The sequence below is a fragment of the Oryzias latipes genome, chromosome 6 (genome assembly GCF_002234675.1).
Source record: "Oryzias latipes chromosome 6, ASM223467v1".
Classification (NCBI taxonomy): Eukaryota; Metazoa; Chordata; class Actinopteri; order Beloniformes; family Adrianichthyidae; genus Oryzias; species Oryzias latipes.
In genome coordinates, this window is record NC_019864.2 from 19,338,587 (window position 1) to 19,362,575 (window position 23,989).

Here is a 23,989-nt window from a genome sequence, read left to right on the forward strand (position 1 = left end):
TGAAAATATGATACTTTTTGTTAGAGAAGGATCATAAACATCAAAATAAAATATGTATTGAACACTTAATTTTTTAAATCCAAAAAGTCATTTTTGAAAACATGTTTAGAAAATGGTTCGTACAAAACTTACTAGAGTAGAAGTAGAAACATGTGTTTTTTAATATACCCTACATGCTTCCTTAAATATGAACATAAATTTAAATGGTCATAAAAGAAAGAAACTTGAAATTCAATATAATTCAATATTTGATTTCCTTTTGGTTTTATATTGAATGAATTAGTATTTGGTGTAATGTGAATAAAGATGACAGCACTCATGCAAACAAAGCTATAATACCTTGATTATTAAATGTTTGAACTATTGAGCCTCATTACTGGTTTCACATTCTTCCCATAATTATGTCTAACGCAAATAAAATGTTTTTACAGGTTATTTTAATTACAGATATCAGCAAATACTATATAAAAGTGACATGATTTCTGATAGTGAACATTTTTTTAGTCAGAGTGGAGCAATTTCAAATAAAGGATAATGTTCATAAAAAGAATAAAATAATCATGACTATGAAAATAGAAAACAACAAAAATAATCAAACTAAGAAGCTTTATTACCAATATTTATGTATAAATACTGTTTTCTTTGGACTGCTTCATGTTAACTCGCCTGTTTTTGAGTAGTAGTGAATATGGATGAATGAACTTTCTATGTTTTCATGTGACTGCAGGTTGAGTTAGTAAGGCTTCAGCATAAACTTGTGATATTTATTGTTAGGGTTAGGCTATAATAATCTAAAGGAAAGAATAACACTTGATAAATAAAAAAACACAAAATCACATTTTGCTTCATTTGTTAAACTACAGCTTTGATTCTCTAAATAAACTAGTTTTTAGAGTAATGTTTTAATAAAACACAAACAAATTTTTCTTTTTTTAACCCTTGTGCTATCCTAGGCACTTTAACATTGGGAGTAGGGTCATCTAGACCCACTAGACAGTGCTCTGAACCTTTTTTCTTCAATGATTTGTGAACTTCACTGGTGTCCATGGATTACATGAAATCTTTCCACCTTTATCCACCTTTTTCATGGTAGGGAGAACACGTCAAAGTAAGGGTGGGGTCATCTCAGATAGCACAAGGGATTTTGCAACGAAGCCATGTCTCAACTCAAATTACATATTTGAATTTACTGATGATTAAATCAGATAAGCTTTCCTTTTAGTAAGGACTGATTATAAATTATTTTCAATGGAACAATGTCACACATCAACACAAATGAAGCACGCTTAATCTTGGTAAATGTTTGGTTTTATTTGCAAAAATGGAAAAAGGAGATCTTCCTGAGAGAGTGCTTTTGGCTGCACACACAGCGACATATTGCACATTGCTTATATGAACCTGCATGTAAAACAGAAGCTGCTTCGACTTTCAAAAATGTTGTGACAACAATGAAAAGGCCTTAAACATGTGATGTAGGAAGGAAAATAAAAGTAAACATGTGGAACTAAAATGTATATTGTATAAATATTTCAGTGCTACATACATTTATTTGGCTCTCTTCCACATCTTTAAGGTCCATGTGGAGTCTGTTTTTTTAAATGTAGTGGTACAGTAACACATGTAAATGAGGGATTCAAGAATTACAAATGGCTGCCATGTATAATCTTGGGACACTTTTCAGGCTGGATGCAGTAGTTGTTGTGTAGAATCAAACCAGCGGGACACTGGCAGCCTGGGACGCAGGGCTTGAAACAGTGGCTCTCTATGACCCCAAGTGGTACATCAAGGTTGAAGCAGGTAACTGGACAGGGAGGTCCACATTCGTCAAACACAAAGCCCCTCTCCAGGGGGCAGCCAACAGCTGGAGAACAGAAAAAGAAGTTTAAAAAATGTGAGACGTGGAGAAAGCTGGGACCACAAAAGCTGATTAATTTGCATGAAATGATCAGCCCTAATCTAGGAGTGTGCAATCACAACTCTCCAAGGCGGTTTGTCCCTGCCACACCTACTGCCGACTACCTGAATCAGGTGTTTTCAATCAATAAGAAAGACACAAGGGTGGGTAGAAAGGACTGGCACTGGATAACCCTGCTTTAATCCAAACCCAACATCTGTTCCTTGGGTTGGTCCTTTGCCTTGGGTGAAGGTAAAGATGAGGAATGGGACTTAAATCTGGGTCTGTGATGTCACAGGATTCTGGACATATCAAACCGATATTAAGGTTTTGGATCAAGTTTAGTCAGTTTTTAAGAAATTAAGACACAGAATTCTCTACTTTTAAGAAAATAACCCCTAATAATCAAGGAATGTTTTAACTAGGTGTATATATATATGTATATATATATATCTCTATATATATATCTATATAGATATCTAGATATATAGATATCTAGATAGATATATGCTTTTTTGTCTTTCTTTGGGAAAAAGAACAATGTTTAAAAGACAAAAAGGTTAGTTGTAGCGGTTACACAAAACTACAGGTTATAAATCCGCCTTTTGCTTTACTCACCACAAAGTGATGCGCTTCTCCACTGCAGGATGACTCCAGCCGCCCTGCACTGGCTGGCATAGGCCTCCAGGGTGTCACACAAACACTCGTCAGTGTTGGCCCCACAGGCACAGAGGTCATACACACAGGCACCGTACCACGGTTCAGGAGGTACCACGTGGTGGCAGGGCTTGAAAGCAGCAGACTTCAACACTTTACAGCGGGTGTTAGCACCTTTCTTGGCCTGGAACCCAGCACCCCTACAGGGATCAACATCCTCCCCTGAATGACAGGAGTCGTCAGTCTGGTCTCCGTTTGTCACCTTAAATGATATTTGATATGTGCGCAGTCAAACCGTTAGTGTTCATAAGGCAGGGTGTTGATTGATATCGGTTGTATCAAACGTACCCTCCAGCTATTTCCAAAGTCTGACTCCGATAGACTGAGTCGACCTCCTGGCATTTGTAGATCATCGTGATGATAGTTGTTGAAGTTTCCACAAAGGCCACATGTGTGGCCCTTATAGGAGCCTGGCACGCTCACTTCCAGGTGTGAACGGGGGCTCCACAGCACCTTCGGGTGGAACAATGGCAGTGTAAGAGCGTTACAAAAACACATCCTTTTTTTCAGATGTGAAAGGAAAACAAATATTACCTTCAGTCCAATGTTGGTGTTGAGCAACACAGTCTGGGTTTGTTGTTCTATATAAATGTATGGCTCCATGAGAAACGGCAAAGTCACAACATCGCCATTTACCTGAGAATACAAAAATGGATGAGTGAAAACATACAATAGACCAACTATGCAACCGTCTGAACGGGTTTTTTATAACGCTTATTTCTCACCAACCTTTACAACCCAGTCCTGGAGGAGCTGGACGGCGGTGTCTCCTAAAAACACTGTCACTTCTTTAGTCCAGGACACACCTTTACGTCCACGATCGTCATTTGTCACATGAATGCTTTAAAAAAAAAAAAAGTCAAATTAAAACTTTTTTCCTTTTTCATGTAATGCAAAAAAGGAAATCAAGTTTGTTGTGCTTAATAAAGACACATTCATGTTTTGTATCTTGCACCTGTATGCAGCAGTTAAATCCAACAGCCAGTTCATCAAATATCCGATGAAAGAAAACAATTGATTGTCCTCTAAATCTGTGTTTTACCTGAAGTCACCAGCCTCACAGTCCTTTGCCAGGACATAGGTGCACGTCCCTTGAAAGTGGAACATGCGACCATCAAAAGTGCGGTAATGAGGGTCCCCAAAGGTGATGCATGTAGCCGGACGAGGAATGCAACGAGGACAACACAGACCCGGAGCAACTGCAGGCATCTCATCCTATGAATGAACATGAATGAAGGCTACCTTAATCTGGTTTTTGGATTGTGAGAGATCTTACGGATTGACAAAAATTCACAAAAGATCCACAAATTAATTTTTGAAACAAAAATGTTTTTGCTTCACTTGCACAGCTTCTTAAGGGTGTCAAATAAAACGTTTAAAGGAACCTAGATAGTTCAGAAAACTCTTGAGGTGAAGATTCATTTTTTGATTAATAACATAAATACAGATGTGCAATTCCTAACATTTGCTGCAAACCTGACATGGGAACCAACGGAAAAAAAATCAAACTGACATACTGACCGATGCACATGTGAGAGGGGGGCAGCGTTCACTACGACAGTGCACGTCTCCAGAGACACATGTGCAGCTGGTGCACTCATCCACCTCCCACTGCTCGTCAGAGCGATATGTGGTCCCCTGGTACAAACAGGATACCATGGAGTCTGAAACACAAATGATGCAGATGCAGATAAATTCAGTTTGGTGATAACTTTCAGTAAAATGGGAGAATATTGTATTTGCCGCCTTTGATACCTTGACACTCATAGCAGCATTTGCCTGCAATCTTCACTTGTTGTTGGTTGTTTGGACAAACTACGGGTGAACACTCTTCAATGCTGCACTCAATCTGGCCCAACTGAAGAAACAAGAGACATGAGCATCATATAATCGCTTTTGATGAACATCATCTCTGAAAGCTTCATAGATTTGTCTTCATATTTGTATGATCTTCACTTTAAAAACGAATAAGAATGTTTCACTTTCTTGCATTTTTTTTTTTTTTTTACAAAATCTGCTGCATAACCCAAATAAATTACTGTTCTAAAGATGTTACTGACCTGTAAAAGTAGGTTGAATATTCAAACAAGTGACACCAACACTTTGAAATTATCATTGAATGCTATAAAGCCCCAGAAAAAAAGATTTTACATTTTCTCTTGTTAGATTTACTGACTAGGTTAATAAAAGTGGGCATTCTTCTGTTGTGTGTAAGGAACAGATTGATTTGGCACCTCAGATGACCACCTAACAAACCGCAGAGGTGAAAGAGAGTAGGAATTTGCAGAAAAAAAACAAAAGAAAAAAATATCTGTTGATAATTATTGAAACTATTTCTTATACAATGAGTATTCCAGATTGCTGTATGATTAAAATGCCAAAAATGAGTTATAAAAGCACAAAAAAAGTAAAACAGAAAAACTACATAATTATATCCAATATTGCTTCAGAATACAAAGGAAATCTGGCATTTACATATTATTTGGATTATATCTGTTCCAATTTCCCAGTATTTTTTTTAATGGTCTATGTAATTATTCAAGTAAGCCGATTTATGGTTGACTCACATTACAAGTGCATGTAACACAGTCATCAGAGCTGTCTGTCCAGCTGGCGCCACTCTTTACTCGTCTGTTCTGACCCTCGATGACACATTCTGCAGGGAAGAAAAACCTGTCATTTTAACAAACCAGTTTCGATTACTGGTACTGTTTGGCGAAACACTGAAGGCAAATCCAGCCTTTCACCTTTACACACGGGGCAACATGAATCTTCAGGTGTGAACTGTTCATTAGGAGGGCAGTTTAGGGGTGGGCACATTTGCTGCAGGCAAGTCCATGTCAGGTCCTTTGTGAGAAACAAACACAAAGCGTGTTTAGTCTTGGTGATGAATGTGTGGGGTTCAGCGACAGCTGCTAATGTTTTTAAGGACAAAATATAGGATTTGGAATGTACAGGTGTACTCCTTATAGAGCCCAAGAGGAGGTGGGTTAAAGCTGCCGACTTACCTTGCATTGACAGGTAAAACAGGGGTCATCTGTTGCCAACACCTCATTTCCAATGATTGTGCTTGTGCAGTTGGTAAGAGGCTCTGAACAGACACAAATTTCAGAAGGTCAAGTATTTTTAAGAACAAAGTACTCCAAGCAGCAACGGTGTAGTACTGACGTGCACAGACGGGACAGCACGAGTCTGGTCCATCAAACAGGATGTTGTTTTTGGGACAGTCAACCAAACTGGAACATTGCTTTCGGTAACACTTCAGATGCTGCTTTCCATCTGGCATTACCTAAAATACACACAAACTGGATCAGAACAGCAATCAGAGGTCCTTTTAAAACATTTTTTCTTTGCTTTAATTTATTTGTATCAGCTTTGTTTAAAGTTTGATTTGGTTAAGTTAGCAAAACGTAAATGTTTTAAAAGCAACATTTTTAGGGGTGGATGATGCATTTTAATAACTATTTGATTCATAACATGATTTGTGACTGCTGATACGATGATAGTTGACATTGGTTTATGTTGAATGATCTGATTCACTGACCTAAAAATTGACATCTTTACCCAAAATTCAAACAAGTCTAAGGCACACCTGTGCAATAATCATGCTGTCTAATCAGCATCTTGATATGGCACACCTGTGAGGTGGGATGGATTGTCTTGGCAAAGGGGAAGTGCTCACTATCACAGATTTAGACAGATTTGTGAACAATATTTCAGAGAGCTGGTTATTTTGTGCATGTGGAAAATGTTTCACATCTTTGAGTTCATACCATAAAAAATGGGAGCAATAACAAAAGTGTTGTGTTTATATTTTTGGTCAGTGTATGTCAGGAACTGGTGGTGGGAGACCCAAAATGCAGGAGACCAGGCTTGGTGACAGAAAATAAAACATTTTAATAAACAAACTGAAACATGACAAAACCATGGGGAGCAACAAAAAGGTTGCAAGGCAGAAAAGAGCAGATTACCTGAAAAGAATGAACAGAAACCGAGACACTTTAATAGGCTGAGGGTAATTAACTGAAGTGAAGACAGCTGTGGATCATGAACCTGAAACTGGTGTGACTGACAAAAGGAAACCAAAAACATGAACAAGAACAACTAAACCAAACTAAACCACAATATCCTCACATTTTAGGAGCCTACTGTTTTTTTTCCACATCAAAATAATCCAACGGGAAAATTATTAGAACATTCTAGCACACTGATCTTGATCATTTTTTGATGCCATCACATGTGTGTTTTCCACTGTGATACAGTTCGGTATTTTTTTTTAGATTATTGTAAAATGAACCTTACAGTGTCTGAATCCAAATGGTATTTTATAATATCAATATAATTGATACATTTCATTTTGAAACTAGTTTGTAATGGTGTAGTTTGATTTAAATAATAACTTGCCTCAGGCATATCAATATGGCTAGATTGCAGAAATATAATTTGATTCATCAATTTAGTTGATTACTCGTTACACACCTAAACCTTTTGAATTAAACTTGCTAATTACCTTTGTTAAATCCACATGAGTTCAGTTGTCTACTTAGGTCAAATAATTTTCAAGTGTTTTACCTCACATGTGCAGATCTGACAGGGATCATTGGCAGGATGGAAACTGTCCCCCGGACCGTATACTCTGCCCTCAAAGACACAATCTGCTCAACAAAAAACACAAAAATAAAAGTATAAAAAAACAACAACTCACTGTTGGACTAAAAGCCTCTTTATTTGAGAGGACACATATGGAACATAGTTTTCTTTAAACAGAGAGCTGTGGGAATTTCCTCACCGGCACACACTGGGCAGCACTCCCCGGGCACACTGAGGAAGTTGATGCAAGGGGACAGACAGTGCACTTCGGAGCAGGTGGTCACTCCGTCCACACACTGGCACGACATACAGGGGGTGGAGTCTGCAAACCAGCTGCTGCCCTCTGAGTGCTCCTCACCTCCGTACACACAGCCTGAGAGGGAAAACTCTGTCGGATGCCGGTTATGCTAACAGATGATAAAAAGAGTCAGTTTACCTCGACAGCGAGGACAGCAGGATCCTGGATCAGTGACTTGATGCATACAGGGCAACTCGGGACACTCGGGCGATGAGCACCGCACCTCACCTGCCTGACAGATGAATTCAGCTGAACATTCAAGCACACAAATCAGATTACAGGTTGGAGAGGAGACAGACAGTTGTGAACCTGGCAGGTGCAGACGGTGCAGCGGTCTAAACTCCATGACTGACCATCTGTGAACCTCCGCTCGTTTTGCACACACTCTGAAACCCAGCAGAGAGAAATTTTATACGTTAAAATATATAGAATTTACCAAAATGTTACCTGCTTAGTTTTGTAATCACGTACCACAAATATATTTGAATAATTATGACAAACTATCCTGCAAGTTATTTTGAACTTCTAAGAAAAATCTTTAACCTATGAAACTTTTTATCTGTAGGTTTTAAAAGTAAAAAAAAAATGTGCCTCAGTGTTTTTGAAACATACAAATCGATCTTTGCTTAAAAACATCCATTTATAGATGCATTTAATCGAATATATTATGAAAACTGGAGGTTTCTTTGAGGACAAAGAATTTTGCCATGATTACACAAACTCTATGAAGTGGCAGAAGAATTTCTGGAAGCATTCATAAAAGCACCTGAGCACTCAGGACAACAGTGTCCGGGCCTGACGACGGGGTGAGCGCAGACTGTTGGAGGACAATCGCGTGGCACGCAGGAAACTGTGCCTCTGACACAAGTGCAGCGCCAGCAGGGATCGAACGAGGGTGTGAACGTGTGAGTGTGAGCATGAATGACACCCTCGTAGAGGCAGGAGTCACAGTGGGGGCAGCAGCTGTCTGAAGGGACGGGGTGGGAGCACTGGACTGGACAAGGTCTCCTCTGACAGGTCACCACCTCGTTCTGATCACACAAAAGGACAATGAAAGAGATGTATTATCATTAAATTAGTGAAATGACCTTTCCCAGATTCCTAAGGAAAATCACACTAACCATGCAGGAACATGCCGAACAGGGGTCAGAGGGTGATGTGAAGGTGGAGCCTGATGGATGCTCTTCACCCTGATGCAAACACCTGCCTGTGCAGACGGGGCAGCACTCTCCTGGAAGAGTGACTGGATGCCTGCAAGCAACACTTGGACAAGGTGCACGATCACACACAACACTGCCATCCTGCAAAGAGAAAAAAAAACCAAAGACAATGTCTCAAAACCTTTTTATCTGTGTGTTATGATACTGATACTGTTATGACTATGATACTGTTATGACAAAAAAGGGGAAGGATATATTTTTTAGTTCTTCTCCAGCTTTCCAAATAAAAAAAAGAAAGGTTAAATACATGTTGCATAAAGTTTTAAGTGCTTTATACTGAATTGAAAAACACAAAATTAGATTTGATCCCAAGTATTTAATTTTGTTTTTTATTTAGATTATAAATCCATAATGCCTGAAACTATGTTGATTACAGGTACCACTGAGGATGGTCTGGTACTTTCTTTTTTATCTGGCTTCTAGTAGAAATTTAGAAATATATTTATTTGGTATTTAAATAATTTCTTCTCTTTGTGCTTTTTTTATGTTTTATTCATGGTCAGTTGATTTTGTGACTAACTATTTTTTATCTTTTATTAAGGTCTGCTTATTTATTTATGTCTGCTTTTACTTTGATGCCTTTCACTCTATTTAAAATGTGTTTTATCTCCAGTGTTTTCCTCCACACAGTGACCAACCATTCTCGTAGAACGGGGTCATAGCAGTGGAACCTCCCGGGTCTGGCCGCTTGTTTTTATTAGGGGGTATACCATGGTGGTGTCCTCTGTGATGGTGACTGGGTTGGTCGCCTGCATGGACAGTACCTCGAAATATAATTACTTTACATCAAAATCAATCCAGGTTTCTGTTTTTGTTTTTTAGTTCTGTTTATTGAGTTTTACTCGTGTCATTTTATGTTTCATGATGTTGGGTGCAGGGTTTGGGTGGGTTGAGGGCATTCTATGTTTACCTTTTATTGTTACATGGAAACAAATATTATGAACTCCTAACAAATGTGATAAGTCTCCATTTTTGGATACAGAAAGCAGAAACTCCACATGGACCAAAAACCAAAAACTAAAAATCAGGTCAGAAATGTCTGAAACGTACCAATCTGTATTAAACTATTGAAATAAATTAGAGCTGAATAGAAGGATGTTCAGTCCACTTGAGATTCTCAACCGTTTTAAAACATATAATAATCAACAGAAGATGTTTGACGTGTCTGTCAAATAAATATGTGTAATCATACCAGACAGGAGCAGAGTTCACAGTGATTGTCTGGGTGCTGGAAGCGCTCTCCGTTGAAGCAGTCTCGTCCATCAAAGTTACATCTGTTACACTCTCCACACTGGCACCCATCCAGAGCGGGATGTGGACATGTCACAGCTGGGCATCTTCTCTGCACACACGAGACCTCCCCTCTCTACGAGACGAAATAAAAAACACAGGCGCTTTAATGATTTATCTGGCTTGAGTGCTATCAAGGATGTTATTCCACTTACAGAGCATGTGCAGTCCTGGCAGCCCTCCTCTCCTCCTGAAATGACCTGTCCATCAGCGTAATTCACGCCTTGAAAATTACAACCTGCATGCAAAAAACAAAGATAAAAACATCAGTTTGTGTTGGTTTGGGTAATTTTCTTCATCTACTGCAATACTCAAGGTCATCCCTCAGGGATAAACAGATGACCAAACACAAAACAACTAATAATGCATGGCAGCTGCACACCTGCAGAGCGCAGATCTTTTGAAAAATGCAAAAACCTGCAGCATGATTTACTCTGGACCCAAAATTAAGTTTGGAATTTGGGAATTTGGTTACCGTCACAGACAGGGCAGCCACAGGCATTGACGACCGGATGTGAGCACTGCGGTGTTAAACACGGCCTTCTCGCACACCTCACTGTGCCGCTCTGTAGGACAAACATGCATGTTGAAATAAAAGCATGAAGCATGAAGTCTATGGTGTGAGGGTACCTGACAACTGCATTCAGAGCAGGGGTTTCCTGGATCCGGAATGGACTGTCCACTGACAAGTACTGCACCGTTATAAAAGCAGCCTGATGAACAAAAATAGGTTGAGTGCATTTGTAATCCATACAGTCAAAAAAAGCTGATTTTGATCACACTTACGTTGGCATTCTCCACAGCATTGTCCTGGTGGTTTGTAAGGGTGGCTGCAGTCAGAGTTACAGAGCAATTTGCTGCAGATTACGTCTCCTCCATAACAGTAACACACATTACAGGGGTCTTTGTCATCACTGAACTCTGTGCCATCAAGATATTCATTACCCTGAAAAGTGCAGCCTGCCAGGAAAGGGTTAGGGCGCTCACGCTGTGAACTTTGTCTTTCAAATGTCTCATTTTGCATTTGAGTTCCTCACCCTCACAGGACATGCAGCACTGTCTCTGCACAGGATTTTTACAGCTCAGGGGTGGACAGCGTCTCCTTTCACACTGAACGGAGCCGTCACGACAAACACACAAAGAACATGGGTCTGAGAAGTCCTCCCACGTCTCACCATTTGCTCTCTCTTGTCCATCATGGAAACAGCCTGCATATAAGATTTAACAATTCAATACAAAGCAATACAATGCAAAACTTGCAAATTAAAAAGGTTTTCATTAAGGTGTACCTTCGCAGGTCTGGCAGCACTCTTGTGGGATAGAGTGAGTGCATGGGGCAGAGGGGCAGGGCTTACGGTGACACTGAACTGTCCCATTGTTGCACGCACAGGACCTGCAGTTGTCATTTGGGTGAAAGAACCGCTCCATGTGTCTATAGAACCTTTGCTCAAACTCACAGTCTGCTGGGGGATCTGAGGAAACATTAAAAAAAAAAATTCTCATCTTTATATACACAGTATTTGCTCTGTATTCAAGGGGGTTAGGGACCAGAGACACTCAATACGCAGAATCCGCAAATACGAGGAGCCCCACCCAGCCCCGCCGCAGAAGAATGTCCATTACCAATCCTTACTCATTAAAAACCCTTCTGAAACATTTCTGATGTTTTGTAAAAACTGTATTCTGGAACATGGAAATATTACTCTACATGAATAGGTATTTTGACTCTGTGCCTTAAAACCAGGAGCCCTTGCTTCCTGCTTCATCGGTTCAGTGCGAGAGGTCCTGCAGCAGGATTTAGCGTTGGTATGGCACGTCAGTCTGCCAGCACTGTGTTTTGAGCATCACTTCTTCCGGTTTCATCCATCATTCATTCTCCTTAATGACAATCATTCTCTGCGATTATCTACCACAGGGTATCAGAATATTTTTCTGGCCGCCTCTGAGTCAGAATGATGTCGATTCAGGAACTAGTGGAACCAGCTGTTGGGGGCCAATGGGCCTCCTACAAGCATCTTGAGCTGTCTGAGTTTTTTGTGATGAATCATACCTGGACACTGGGGGCAGCAGTCTCCAGGTATCACATTCTGGTTGGAGCATGTCAGCGGTTGACACCTTCTCTTTAGACACTGGATGTTTCCATTCTTTAACAAACAAAACAAAAACATAAATAAGAGCTTGATTAACCACAGACTACAAAAGCAGAGTGAAGGTGTTCATTCTCACTATGCAGCTGCACGTCCTGCACGGGTCAGTGGGATGGGGAAACTCATTTCCATTCGGATACTCTTTCCCAGCGTAGTTGCACCCTAACAGGTAGAACATTGAGTTTTTGTCAAATTTCTCTTTAGCTTTACTTGCTCCCCTGATGGTGGTCTTTCCCTTTCTCACCGTTGCAGTTGTTTTGACAGCACGTCCCGGGCAGAGGAGCATTGCAGCGAGGATGAGGGCACTGTGCTTGGTGGCAGTCAATCCTTCCACTCTGACATCTACATTCCTCACACACACTCACAGGATTTGGGAAAGCCTCTCCATCCACAAAAACGCGGTTTTCAAAAGCACAGTCTGGCAATGATTAAAGATATATATTCTGTACTTCAGTATGGTATCAAAAGAAGGTAGGCGAGTTCAGTCAAGTTTGGGAACAGGAACACACATCAACCATCTGACAAGCTTGTCTTCTCTTCTTTGGAGTTTGAAGGCAATTGTTGACCCTCAATTGTTAGAAGCTATTCCTATTACTTCACAAGTCTATTTAAACTGAGCCAAGCCAAACAGTACTGTTTGACTTCAATCTAAACCCCAACTCCACCTCTTGTGTTTTCCATTCTTTAATCTCACTCATGATAGAGAACCTTTTAACTGTTCGTGTTCTTGGTTTTTCAGACTTCAGTTTATGCTGTGTTCAATGGTAACATTTTTCTAGCATGTCTTTGGTCTTCTCCAGGGTCTCTACACAGTGGGACATGCCTGGAATACCTCCCCAGGGAGGCATCCATAAGGCATTTAGACTAGATGCCTGAGTCACCTTAACCTTCTCAATGCGGAGATGCAGCAGCTTTACTCCAAGCTCTCTCCTGGTAATCGAGCTCTCCACCGTATCTCTAAGGGAGCGCCCAGCCACCCTATGGAGGAAGCTCATTTTGGCTGCTTGTATCTGGGACTTCTTTCCTTCACACGTAACCCAGAACTATGACCATGGGTAAGTCTGCCACTGGATTGGCAGACTAGATTGGCAGACTGTCCTCAACCATTACGCAATGCTGCAGACATGTGACAGCCCAAAAATGTCCTACAGTATCCAGAGTTTGGAGGGATTTGAAGCGGACTTATTCCTCCCAAGGTGCCTTGCCACCGAGGAGATCTACCACTACCTATGTGAGTTTAGCCCAAGTGATGGACAAACCCAGCCATTTTGTTTCAGTTAATTTATCCTGTCTATTTACATTTATGGATTTCAGTTCATTCTTTATGCCAGTGTCCTCCACTCATAAACCTGTCTACTCCATACCGCTTATCTTTGCCCTCTCCTCCCTTTATCTTTTATGTACGCAAACCCAAACATTCGTCTCAACCATTATCTAGTCCTGTTACTCATCCCTTCTCTGCATCTTTTATTCCTTTAGTCTGTATTCTATCTTTATCTGCCCATTCTATATTCCCTTTCCTTCATCTCTTCTATCTTCTGCCTTCATCTCTTCTATCTTCTGACTTAAATTTCAAGACATGACATGGTAATTCCACTCTCAACCTTCAACATTGCTATTGTCTGCAAGATACCCAGACAGCCTATATGTAATGCTGTCTGAGCTCCACCTACGTGGACACTGTGGGCAGCACTCTCCAGGGGGTGTGTAGGGGTTGGAGCAGTTGGTGGATGGACAGACTTGTCTTTCACACTCAACGGTACCATGCTGAGGAGATAATCCAGTCAGTAGAGTCAGCAGGTGTGAACCACCTCTTGTAGAGTGGTTGTGGTCAGAGGCGCTCTCACCAGACACATGCAGATGTGACAAGGCTGGTCAGGGGTGGTAAACCTCTGGCCGTTGTTGTAGATTCGATTGTTGTAAGTGCAGCTTTCACACACTTCACAGCATGATCCTAAAGGGAACGAAAAGTTGGCTACATGTTTATCTGTGCCCAAGCAAATCTTTCTCACCCTCACACTCATACCAGTAGGTTTGGTAGGATGCTGACAACGAGTGGGAGGACACTGTGTGCGTGCGCACAACACCTCTCCATTCACACAGGTGCAGGTGGAGCATGGGCCATCAGGGTGCCAGCTGGAGCCTTCTTCATATTCCACCCCCTCCAGTACACAAGCTAGAAGAAGGCAACATTTTAAAGATGGAATTAAGTCTTGATGTCCACCTGTGTGCGTGTTTTTGTTGTACCTTTGCAGAACGGACAGCAGCGGCGTGGGTCTTTAATAGGATTGGTGCACTGAACTTGATGGCATTTCTCCTCATGGCAGATTACATTCCCAGCCTAACTCAGAGACATACATGACCTGTTCCTTTAGAAATTATGTGTTTTTGCGAATAACATGAATGTGTGGCTGAAGTTTTGCACACTCTCATTACATCCTCAACAGCACTGTGATTATAGAATGTTATAATTAAAACCAATATTTTAAAACTCATCTTTGGAAATATGGTGTTAACAAATTTCTACATCTGTAGGCCCCTTTCTGAGTGCATTGCACAAACTTGCCTTACACCTGCACTGCAGGCAGGGTCCACTCCCAGCAGGAGCAAAAACCTTTCCATCAGCATACACTCTCTGTTCGTACTCACAATCTGTGGGAAAAACAAACCACAACTTCTGTTAAGTAGTTTCACATTGTGAAAATAAAAGTCTGCATCAAAGCAGCGTTTTTCAACACAGACCTTTGCATGTGGGACAACACTCTCCCCTCTGCTTAGCTGGGTTTTGACACCGTGGTGCAGGGCATGAGGCCTGTGCACACAACACTTTACCAGCCTAAACAAAGAGATGAGATGATGATTAAATATATAAAATAGTCATAACAAATATCATATTACTTTTAAAAGTACAGTAAAAGACATGTTTAGGTAAGAATAATTATAAAATAGGTTCTGATATTTTTTATGCTGCTATCATAGAGGAGAAAATAAAAATAATATGTCAAACAATCAAACTGAATTTTTACAAATGTCAATAAAAAAAACTAATATTAATTTAAGTAAAATAATATAAATTACTAAAGTTAAAATAATTATATTTTTATCATTGGGAGAAAATTAATCACAATAGAGAAAAATCGCCTTTAAGTTTTGGACTTGGCTGTTGGCTGCTGAAGAATATTTAAAAGCGTGCAAAAGCTGGTTCCAGCGGTTTCTAAATTGCCGCCAACAGAAGTTTGTGCTCCTGCCTGAAGAAATGACATCAATCTGACTCAGAAGCAGCCGGGAAATATCCTGATACACTGAGGAAGATAATCTCTGAGAATGATTATCATCCGTATCATCCAAGATTAATGAAGATGAAGAAGATGCCCTCTCGTACTTAACTGATGAAGGAAGAAGCACGGGCTTCTGGTTTTAGGGAACAGGAGACAGAGTGACACTCACAATGTGCATTATAAAGTACGCTACCCAACCTGAACAAAAAACAAAAAACTCTTTATGTTGAGCAATATTCCAATGTTCTTTAATAAACTTTTTACAAAGCATCAGAAATGTTTCAGAAATCTTTTTGATGAGTAGAGAATGGTGACAGACATTTTTCGGCCATGGAGGTGGGTGTTTCTTTTTTGCGTATTCAGTCCCTAACTCCCTCAAACACGGCGTACTTGTGTCAAAATCAAAATGGGTCTTTTAACCCATTTTGATTTTTTCTTATATTAAAACAGATACCTAAAAATTGAATCTAGATACATATATGACAGGGTTTTTGAAAAGCTCTTTGTAGTACATAGTTATTACTCCAAGAAGTTCAGAACCAAAAAAACTCTAAAATGTTTTTTTTCTTTTAAAGTAAGAAAAAGAGCACATGCTGGCCCTGATAGAAGAATACCAACTATCAAAAGTGCAATAAACTGAGCACAAAGGGTAAAAAGTACAACTTGGTGAATAAAAATAAACAGCACCTAAAGTTTAAAATCAGTTACCATCAATAAACTAATTAAAAGATTTTGCTAAGCTAAACACTTTCTTTGATTTGAACCAAAATTAGTTTTAATGTGTTTATTTTTGTTATTGTATGTATTTTTTTAGATTGTGGAGGTTTATTTGAATATACCTCAGTTATGTGCATGTATTAGCTTCAACGCATGCAATGTAAGTTACGTATGACACCCACACATTGACCTTGTATTATCATCCACACGCCCCTCCCTCGTCCTGTCCGAGCGGCTAAAACTCAACAGAGTTCACATCTGTTACTAAAGTGTATGTAAGTATGTATTAATCACTCAAAGAGTAACAAACAACCCTGTTTGAAAAACCAAAACATGTCCATCACAAGAGGCAAAAATAAGGATGCTCCCATAATTACTCACAGAGCACTGGCAGTGAAGACAGGGGTCTGTCCTGGATGAGAACCTCTGTCCATCCACAAACACCTCCGATTCAAATTCGCACTGCTCACACCTACAGATCCCATGACATGAACTGTTAAGGTGGACAAAGGATTTGTGGGAAATAATATTTTACACGTGTGCTAGTTGAACGCTGAGGATCAGTGGGAGAAAGCGTGAAGAAAAAAAAGGAAGAGGTCATGCAAGCTTGTTACCGGGGGCAACATTCTCCAGAATGATGAACGGGGTTGCGACAAAACACTGCAGGACAAGAAATCGCAGAGCACACCACATTTCCATTCTAAAAGACACAGATCACCAGGAAATGGATATTTAATCTTCATTCATTTATTAAAAAAGCTATAATTTACAAATCGTAACGGACATACCTCACATGTACACTCCTGACAGCGGTCTCCAGATGGAACAACAGCTCCATTGGGGAAATTATGTCCATTTACACCACAGTCTACAAAACAAGAACACACTATGTGCCTCCTCGATCCATTAAGACGTGCAGCAAAAGCACACAAAATTCCCACCATGACAAACTGGACAGCAGCTGTTGGGTGGAGGAGTAACAGGGTATTCACATGCGGTGTTGCATTTCTCCCTTTCGCAGTGAACTTGACCTTCCTGTTGAATGAGGAGAACTGTCACTGCAGACAAACTTGGAGACATAATGAAAATGTGCTTCATTTGATTCTAGATTTAACCCACCAAACAGGAGCAGACATCACAAGGACTTTCCGCTGACCTCCACCTGGCTCCATTCTCATACCACACACCAGAATGGGTGCAACCTGAGAAGACATGCTGCAGTTTTTGCTCCAACTTTAAAAGCAGAAAACAATTTAACCCCATGACACCTAAATTTATTTCCAGCTATGAAAAAAACATCACTTGTGTTTTTGCTTTTATTCATTCATTCATCTACTAAGCTGCTTTGTCCCTTTCGGGGTCACGGGGCTGCCTGAACCTATCCCGGCCACTTGTGGGCGAAGGCAGGGGACATCCTGGACAGGTCGCCAGTCCGTCGCAGGGTGTTTTTGCTTTTATGTAGATACTAAATAAAGGCCATTTTGGAGCCAAAGTGGTTTGATGCATATTTGCATCAGTGGGCATAAAATCTGTTCATATATGAATTAAAAAAAAAAAAAAACTTTCCCTACATTTGTGGTTACTATGGTGCTTTTTATATCTCTACATACGCGACTACTCGAATTATAAAATGCATACACCTGTGTCCAAGTTTGTACATTTTTTTTAAGTGTCTATAGTGAGACAATAAATGCTTTTGACCAAATGTAATGGTGCTCTTTTATCTATTGATATTTCTTCCTATTTCTTGTGTCTATGTTTCAGATTGTTTCAACAATTCAGTTGAAACAATCTTCTTCTAAATAGTGCTAAAGTTTTTTTAGAGCTTTAAAAAAAAATACCTGCCGTGTGATTTAATTTAAATAATGTGAAATTGAAACGCAGAACCTAAAGCCCAGCATTTTATGCCTACTGTTTTTTTCTCCCCTGAAAATCAGCTGATGGAAAAGACAGTAAAAATTCTCCACACTCTTGGTGCTTTGACGCTTTGAACAGTTTTAATTGTGTATTTAAAGTTATGTCGTGTCAAAGGAAGTGTTACTGTGCAATGTTTTCTTTTATGTATTTGTGTTTTCACCTCTGCATTGCTGGCAGCAATCTCCAGGTACAGTTTCTTGGGATGTACAGCCACGAGGAGGACAAGGCAAAGGAGTGCAGACTCTGTTTTCATCCTAGAAGAAAGAGAAAAGGACGAAGAAAAGGAAAGTCAAAATAAAGATGTGTGTTTGTGCTTTGTTGAAGCTCAACCTCAGATACAAACCTCACATGTACAGGTCTGACAGCCGTCCAGAGTACTGTAGGACACATTATAAACTCTGCCATCCGACTCGCACCCTGAAAATGAAACCAAACATTCCCGTCCTTATTTTGCATTTATTGACCTAGTTTACAACACCCGATTGTGGAGTGGACATATGGATGTACACACTGGATGAGAACTCAAGAGTAATCTGGCCATCAATCATATGTTATATTTTCGTCACTCTCTTAGCTGTTAGGAAACATCCTGATCTAGATTATTTCTTCTTATGAATGAACATGCTCTGAGGCACAATTCTGCAGGTTTTGTTTATGAACTCTAGCCATTCCCATGAGTGGGAGGGCTCACTCAAAAGTTACAAAAAAGGTAAACTAACTAGATCAGACTGTTTTTTCTTGTAAAGTTTCCTTTGACAGGAGATCTAATAATTACACCAACAGCTTTCTGTTATGCAGTTAGCTAAATTATTCTAAAAATTAAAAAAAATACATCAGTTACACATATAGTTTAGGTGAATCACTTGGACACGGAGTCATTATTTTGTTCACCGTGGATGTTTTATCTCAAAATGACTTTAATTGCAACTCTCCAAAGGACAGAGATAATGTGTTTGTATGAGACAGAGAGAGATAATCACAGGCTGAGAAACTGACTAGTTAGGCTGCCTACTGTGCTGGCAGCCAAGAGCATTTCCTCTTCCAAACCGAGCATGCATGAGATCAAAGTGTGTCTGAGTGGGAATCTGTGAGGCTGCAGCAACGTGGTGCCGCTGAAGTCTCTAGACCGCCATTATGAAATAAGAAAGAAAAATATTGGAAAAAATAACTTAAAAATGCAGCGTTGACCTACACAGTCATTTTGAGTCAGATTATAATCCACATTCTCTTTTCTGAATGCTACAGGCAGATGTTATAGTTTTTCATCCCACCATTGGAACAGTTTAATACAGTTATGTACAAAATTGAAAAACGTAATTGCATTTATTAAAAGTTACTAAACAACATTGTACTATCTGTTTTAAGAAATACAGGAGTAAAAGCCCTACACAGATCAAGAGAAAAGAAAATGATAAAAAAAATATTCAGAAAAACAAATATTTTTAAATTAAAGTGTGAAAAAAACACATCCCATTTATCTGGATTATTCTCTAAAAGGTTTATTCATTACTAAAGTCTCCTTAAAATGTGTTTCACTAATATTTTTTAAAGGATTTTTATTATTTACTCACTAACCAACAAAAAGTGTAAAACGATAACTGGTGTAAACAGTTTTCCAACATGGAATATGTAGATCATGCTTTAAGAAATTTTTTTTTATTGTAAATCTACCCTGATATGATCAGTGCTTGATCTTTAAGTTGTTTTTGAGAAACGAAGCAAAAAACGGTGCAGGTCAAAGAACAGGTCAAAAGCAAACATGGCCCCACATTATGGAGAACAACCTGCTTAAATAAGGAGCTTCTGCAAACCAGCTGAACGTTTCTAAATGTTGCCGATTCTGTCAAAAGTTTAAAGATTTTTGAAAAATTTCAAAAGCAAACAATGCAAGAAGCTGAGTCACCTCCTGTTCTGATGTGAGTCTGACATGTGACCTTTCCAGATGAGCACAAACACATGGTGTTGAGGTCAGTGTGCCAGCGCTGGCCCTCCTGCACTTCACGGCCGTCCCACACACACCGCCTTTTCACACACTCACATCCTTCCAGATATTCTACGCGCGCCTGCAGATTTGAGTTCTGACACAAAGAGAAACGATTGATCAAGAGTCAAAAAGATGTCCAATCCTTTTTCATCATGTTAGGATTAATGAAGCCAAACATCTTATTTACTACCTGAACTTTGAGCATGTCAAAAATTTGAGCCATCTCTTCCAGCTTCTTCTCCAGCTTGCTCAGTCTGTCACTTGTCTGCTCCTGAGAGGCAGATTTCACCCCTTGAGGAGACCCTGGAGGCCCCAGAATGGCACCTCTCTGCAGCTGATCGCTCTGCATGTCCTTGGGATTAGGGTTGGTTTGCTCCAGCAGCTTGTGGTTTGTTTGACGTTTACTGGATGGAGAATCATGATGAGGTGTTTGACTGCTGTCAGTCTGAACATTAGGACCATGTATGTCTGTGTACTGAGAGGTAGGGAGGTCATCTGGAAAAAAACAAGGCAGCTGGTGAAAAGGAGGGGTGGTGGTGAGACTGAATCCTTTTTATAAATGGATGACAGCATAACTCTGGATCTTCAGCTAAGATCCTAGAAAGAAACAGACGCACACTGAGGAACATTTTTATGCCTGAGGCCCACAGCTATGGAGGAACCACTGTTAACTCATGTGAGATCTTACTACTTATGACTGTGGGTGTAAGTAGAGTGACACAAACAAACTTACTTGGTCTTTGCAACATAATTTACAGGAAATTTCTCAATAAAAGGTTTTTAGGGAAATTGTTGCTTTCTTTCACCTGTAATGTTGTCACATCTCCATGGACGTCTTAAATAAGGATGCAACGATAACTCAGCTGTCTTCACATAGCCCTGAGAACAGAAATAAGACACGCACAAACATAATTGATGCAGAACAAGTGGGATATTTGTGCAGCTTCATGCAGCAGAATTCTTCTGGCTTGCTTTATCGGTATTAAATTTCCATGCAACTGACAACATGCTTCAAAATCTTCTTATGTTTGCTTTTAAAGTCCTGCTCCAATGAACATTTTTTGGTGTTTTAACATGTTCTTGTGGCATTTCTTTTGATGATGGAGGACATATATGAATAAAAATGAAGGTTATAATTAGATTTCTGAGTATTTTTTTTTTCAAATTGTTGTGAATCAGGAGTAGACGAAAAAATGCAGTTGGCAAAAGCTTTTAGCTATGACGAGGAAGCTACAATCAGCGGGCCACAAACTCCCTGCTCTGCTCCATCCACACAAGATCCATGTACATATTCATCTTTCTCGTCTGAGCTGGCATCTGACTCTAAACTGTACGGCTGGATAGCAGCGATACTGCTCGCCATTTTTGTTATACGTAGAATGTTAGGTTGGGGTTGTGAGGGGATCTAAGCATGCAGGAGAGAGTGCACACAGTTAGATGATGGGAAGTGGGGGCAGGGTTACTCCACCCCAACAGTCCTGTCCACAACTCAGAGGTTAATTTCTGAGGAACTACTGCAGCTCTGCAAAAAACATGTCTTAGGAAGCAGGTTTTTTGATTGTGGATAAAAACAGCATAATCATCATTCCAAGACCACTGGGAATGCTTAATCAAAAGATGATTTAAGTGGGACTTGAAAGGCCTAATAGCTCCTTACAGATCAGTCAATTCAGTGCTGAAGTATAAAAAGTAAACATTTTTTGTACATAAAACTTACATTGAATTTACTGTCTTTTTCCCCTGGAGTGCTGCCAAGAGCGATGATAACATCTTGAGGAATTTCAATCCGGTTTTCGTTTCTGAGGGTTAAAACAGCAGCCTCCTGACAGTCTACAAAAAACGCCACCTTATTGGGCTCCAGGCTCACAGCGAGGTGTACCCATTCCCCCCCAGAGAAAGGATTTGGGCCAGGATAGAGAAAGCTGACCGGAGGTGTTCCATGAGCCTGGTAGTCTATGTGCAGGGTGTCACTGAGTGTGGAGGAGATGATTTGGAGGATAGGTGAAGACACAGAGGAAAGAGAAAAAATGGTGGCGTTGGATCCAGATGCTTGTCGCCCCACAAAATGTACCCCCATGTTACCCTGAAAAGTGGAATGCAGGAAGTGGGAGTATTCTTGCGGGAGCGCCAGATAAGCTGTTCTGGAGCGGACTTTGTACATCACACTGTTGGCACCCTGCAGTTTGGACACACCACTTCTGTGCTGGGACATATTTAGGGCTGCCAGGAGGTCAGTCACTGAAGAAAGAGATGGAACAAAAGGTCAAACATGAATTACCACAATCAGACTAGCACTCTTTGAATTTACAAAAGTGCCTCTTCTCAATCAGGCATGATGATGAAGTGATTACTTTGCCCTATCTTGCAGTGACAAGCTCTGGACACCTCTTAGTTGATGTTAAGATCACAATTTGAACACTGTGTTATTCTGGAGGCAAGAACTGACTGCTACAGGACGGTAAAAATAGAGAAAAATTGGGTCAGCCGAAAAGCTAAAGCGAAACAGCAAGATCTACATCAAAACGGCTAAAACAAGAATGGGAAGATGCAATCAAAACACACATTTCAGCTATAATTACTGCCAGACAGTCCTAAGAGATCTGTAAACAAAAAGCAATAACCCCTATGGACTGAAGAGATGTTTTTTTTTTTTTGGGGGGGGGGGGGGGGGGGGGGGGGTCTGCCTCTGCTTTCATAGTGATATGACAGACTGATAAAGCCATCAAATCTGTCTTACATCTCACTTCTGGGAATGAATAAATGAACACTTTCAAGTTGGATCTAAATCGCATCAATGAAGTGCTAAGGCAATGAACTACTTATTAGTTGCTGTGGTAAAATAGTATATTTGTTGTTTTTATATGTGTATTAGGGATTCGACGATTCTCGGTTGAAAACCGGACTGTATGTTACACCATTAAACCAAATTGTTTGGAAAGAAAATCATGGAATCCCTACTGTATGCCCGCATTTTTATGTTGAAAGTGTCAAACAAGTTCTGTGCTAAATTAAAGAATTTTTTTTTTTTTTTAATTATTATTTTTATTACATCAAACCAGGCTATGTATGAGCCAACTGAAGGATTTTTTTCTTTATTAGTACTTGCTTATTAGCACATTTCATATATATATATATATATATATACAATTGAATATTTGGATTTTCTGACGAAGAACACTACATTTTAGTTAGGGGGAAAAATGTAACTTCCTCTACATCCTATAGGCAGATGCATTAAATGTAACTTTTTAAATAAAATATAAAACCATAGTGCAAGAAATATTCATACTTATTTGAACTTTTTTTTGTATTTGCAAGTTAATTCATACTTTTATGCCAACAGTTGTAAACATCAAAAAATCTATTTTCTGCCTTTTCATCAATTTTTTTTCTTTCTTCAAATTGACAGCTTCCATTTAGAATGAGTTGCTGCGCGTTTGTTGTAATTTAAAGTTTGAGGCGCTTGTTATAAATGTTATTGTCATCTGAAAACTGTGAGAATCTCACCTTGATTTGAAGCAGAGAGTCCGCGCAGACACATCGCAGACACCCAGAAAAAGGACACCTCCAGCAGCACTGCTATCCTCACTTTCCCGCCCTCCATTCCAGAGGGACAAATGCAGGCAGTTTCTGCAGAAAGGACTGGAGTTAACAGTCTTCTAGAGAGGATCTGATGCCATGGACTTCCAGACTTCCCTTCTCCTCTCCGGAGCGCTCACATGGGAAACATGAAACATCTGGATGCAGGCAGGCAGGCAGGGCGTCACTCTCAGTCTGCAGTCACCCTCGGGGGCCTGAGCCTCTCCACTCGGGAATGAACTCCACATCCCTTGTTTGTTGGACATCCGCCCTTTGCAAGAGAAGAGGAGACGAGAGAAGAGATATGCAAAACAAAACTTAAAGTTTAGAATCAGAGCTTCTGTCACTGACCCCCCCC

At 40.1% G+C, this 23,989-nt stretch overlaps 1 protein-coding gene across 4 annotated transcripts; it reads right to left on the reverse strand.

The window, feature by feature from the left end:
• Positions 1-1,289: 1,289 nt before the first annotated feature.
• On the reverse strand, positions 1,290-23,968 carry kcp (kielin/chordin-like protein). Of its 4 annotated transcripts, none has more exons than XM_023955891.1 (46): positions 23,772-23,968; positions 23,560-23,682; positions 21,770-22,290; positions 20,859-20,931; positions 20,243-20,547; positions 19,972-20,146; positions 18,412-18,485; positions 18,229-18,322; positions 17,271-17,353; positions 17,093-17,186; positions 16,940-17,019; positions 16,766-16,851; positions 16,533-16,623; positions 14,899-14,992; positions 14,723-14,808; positions 14,404-14,497; positions 14,004-14,332; positions 13,830-13,923; positions 12,401-12,574; positions 12,236-12,318; positions 12,060-12,153; positions 11,299-11,481; positions 11,047-11,217; positions 10,796-10,969; positions 10,640-10,722; positions 10,485-10,575; positions 10,165-10,247; positions 9,912-10,085; positions 8,621-8,800; positions 8,266-8,530; positions 7,809-7,885; positions 7,638-7,731; positions 7,401-7,574; positions 7,184-7,266; positions 5,780-5,900; positions 5,620-5,702; positions 5,359-5,458; positions 5,179-5,267; positions 4,367-4,469; positions 4,133-4,275; positions 3,654-3,826; positions 3,341-3,452; positions 3,146-3,247; positions 2,900-3,064; positions 2,513-2,813; positions 1,290-1,861 (listed from the first exon to the last, which is right to left on the reverse strand). In XM_023955891.1, exons 2-46 carry the CDS (start codon positions 23,654-23,656, stop codon positions 1,641-1,643), a joined length of 6,366 nt encoding a protein of 2,121 aa, XP_023811659.1. In that variant the 5' UTR covers positions 23,657-23,682; positions 23,772-23,968; the 3' UTR covers positions 1,290-1,640. The 4 variants fall into 4 exon arrangements, with proteins under 4 accessions (XP_023811659.1, XP_011474482.1, XP_023811658.1 ...); XM_011476180.3 differs by having other exon boundaries at positions 14,004-14,110; positions 14,183-14,332; positions 23,560-23,968; XM_023955890.1 differs by having other exon boundaries at positions 23,560-23,968.
• Positions 23,969-23,989: the final 21 nt, after the last annotated feature.

Bases quoted from the DNA above. Each gene is read 5' to 3' on its own strand.
- kcp (XM_023955891.1), bottom strand. From the start codon at position 23,656: ATGGAGGGCGGGAAAGTGAGGATAGCAGTGCTGCTGGAGGTGTCCTTT. The intron at 20,548-20,858 runs GTGAAAGAAAGC...GTTTTTTTCCAG, and splicing joins GAGATGTGACAACATTACAG to ATGACCTCCCTACCTCTCAG. The intron at 11,218-11,298 runs GTACACCTTAAT...TCTTATATGCAG, and splicing joins GTGCTGCCAGACCTGCGAAG to GCTGTTTCCATGATGGACAA.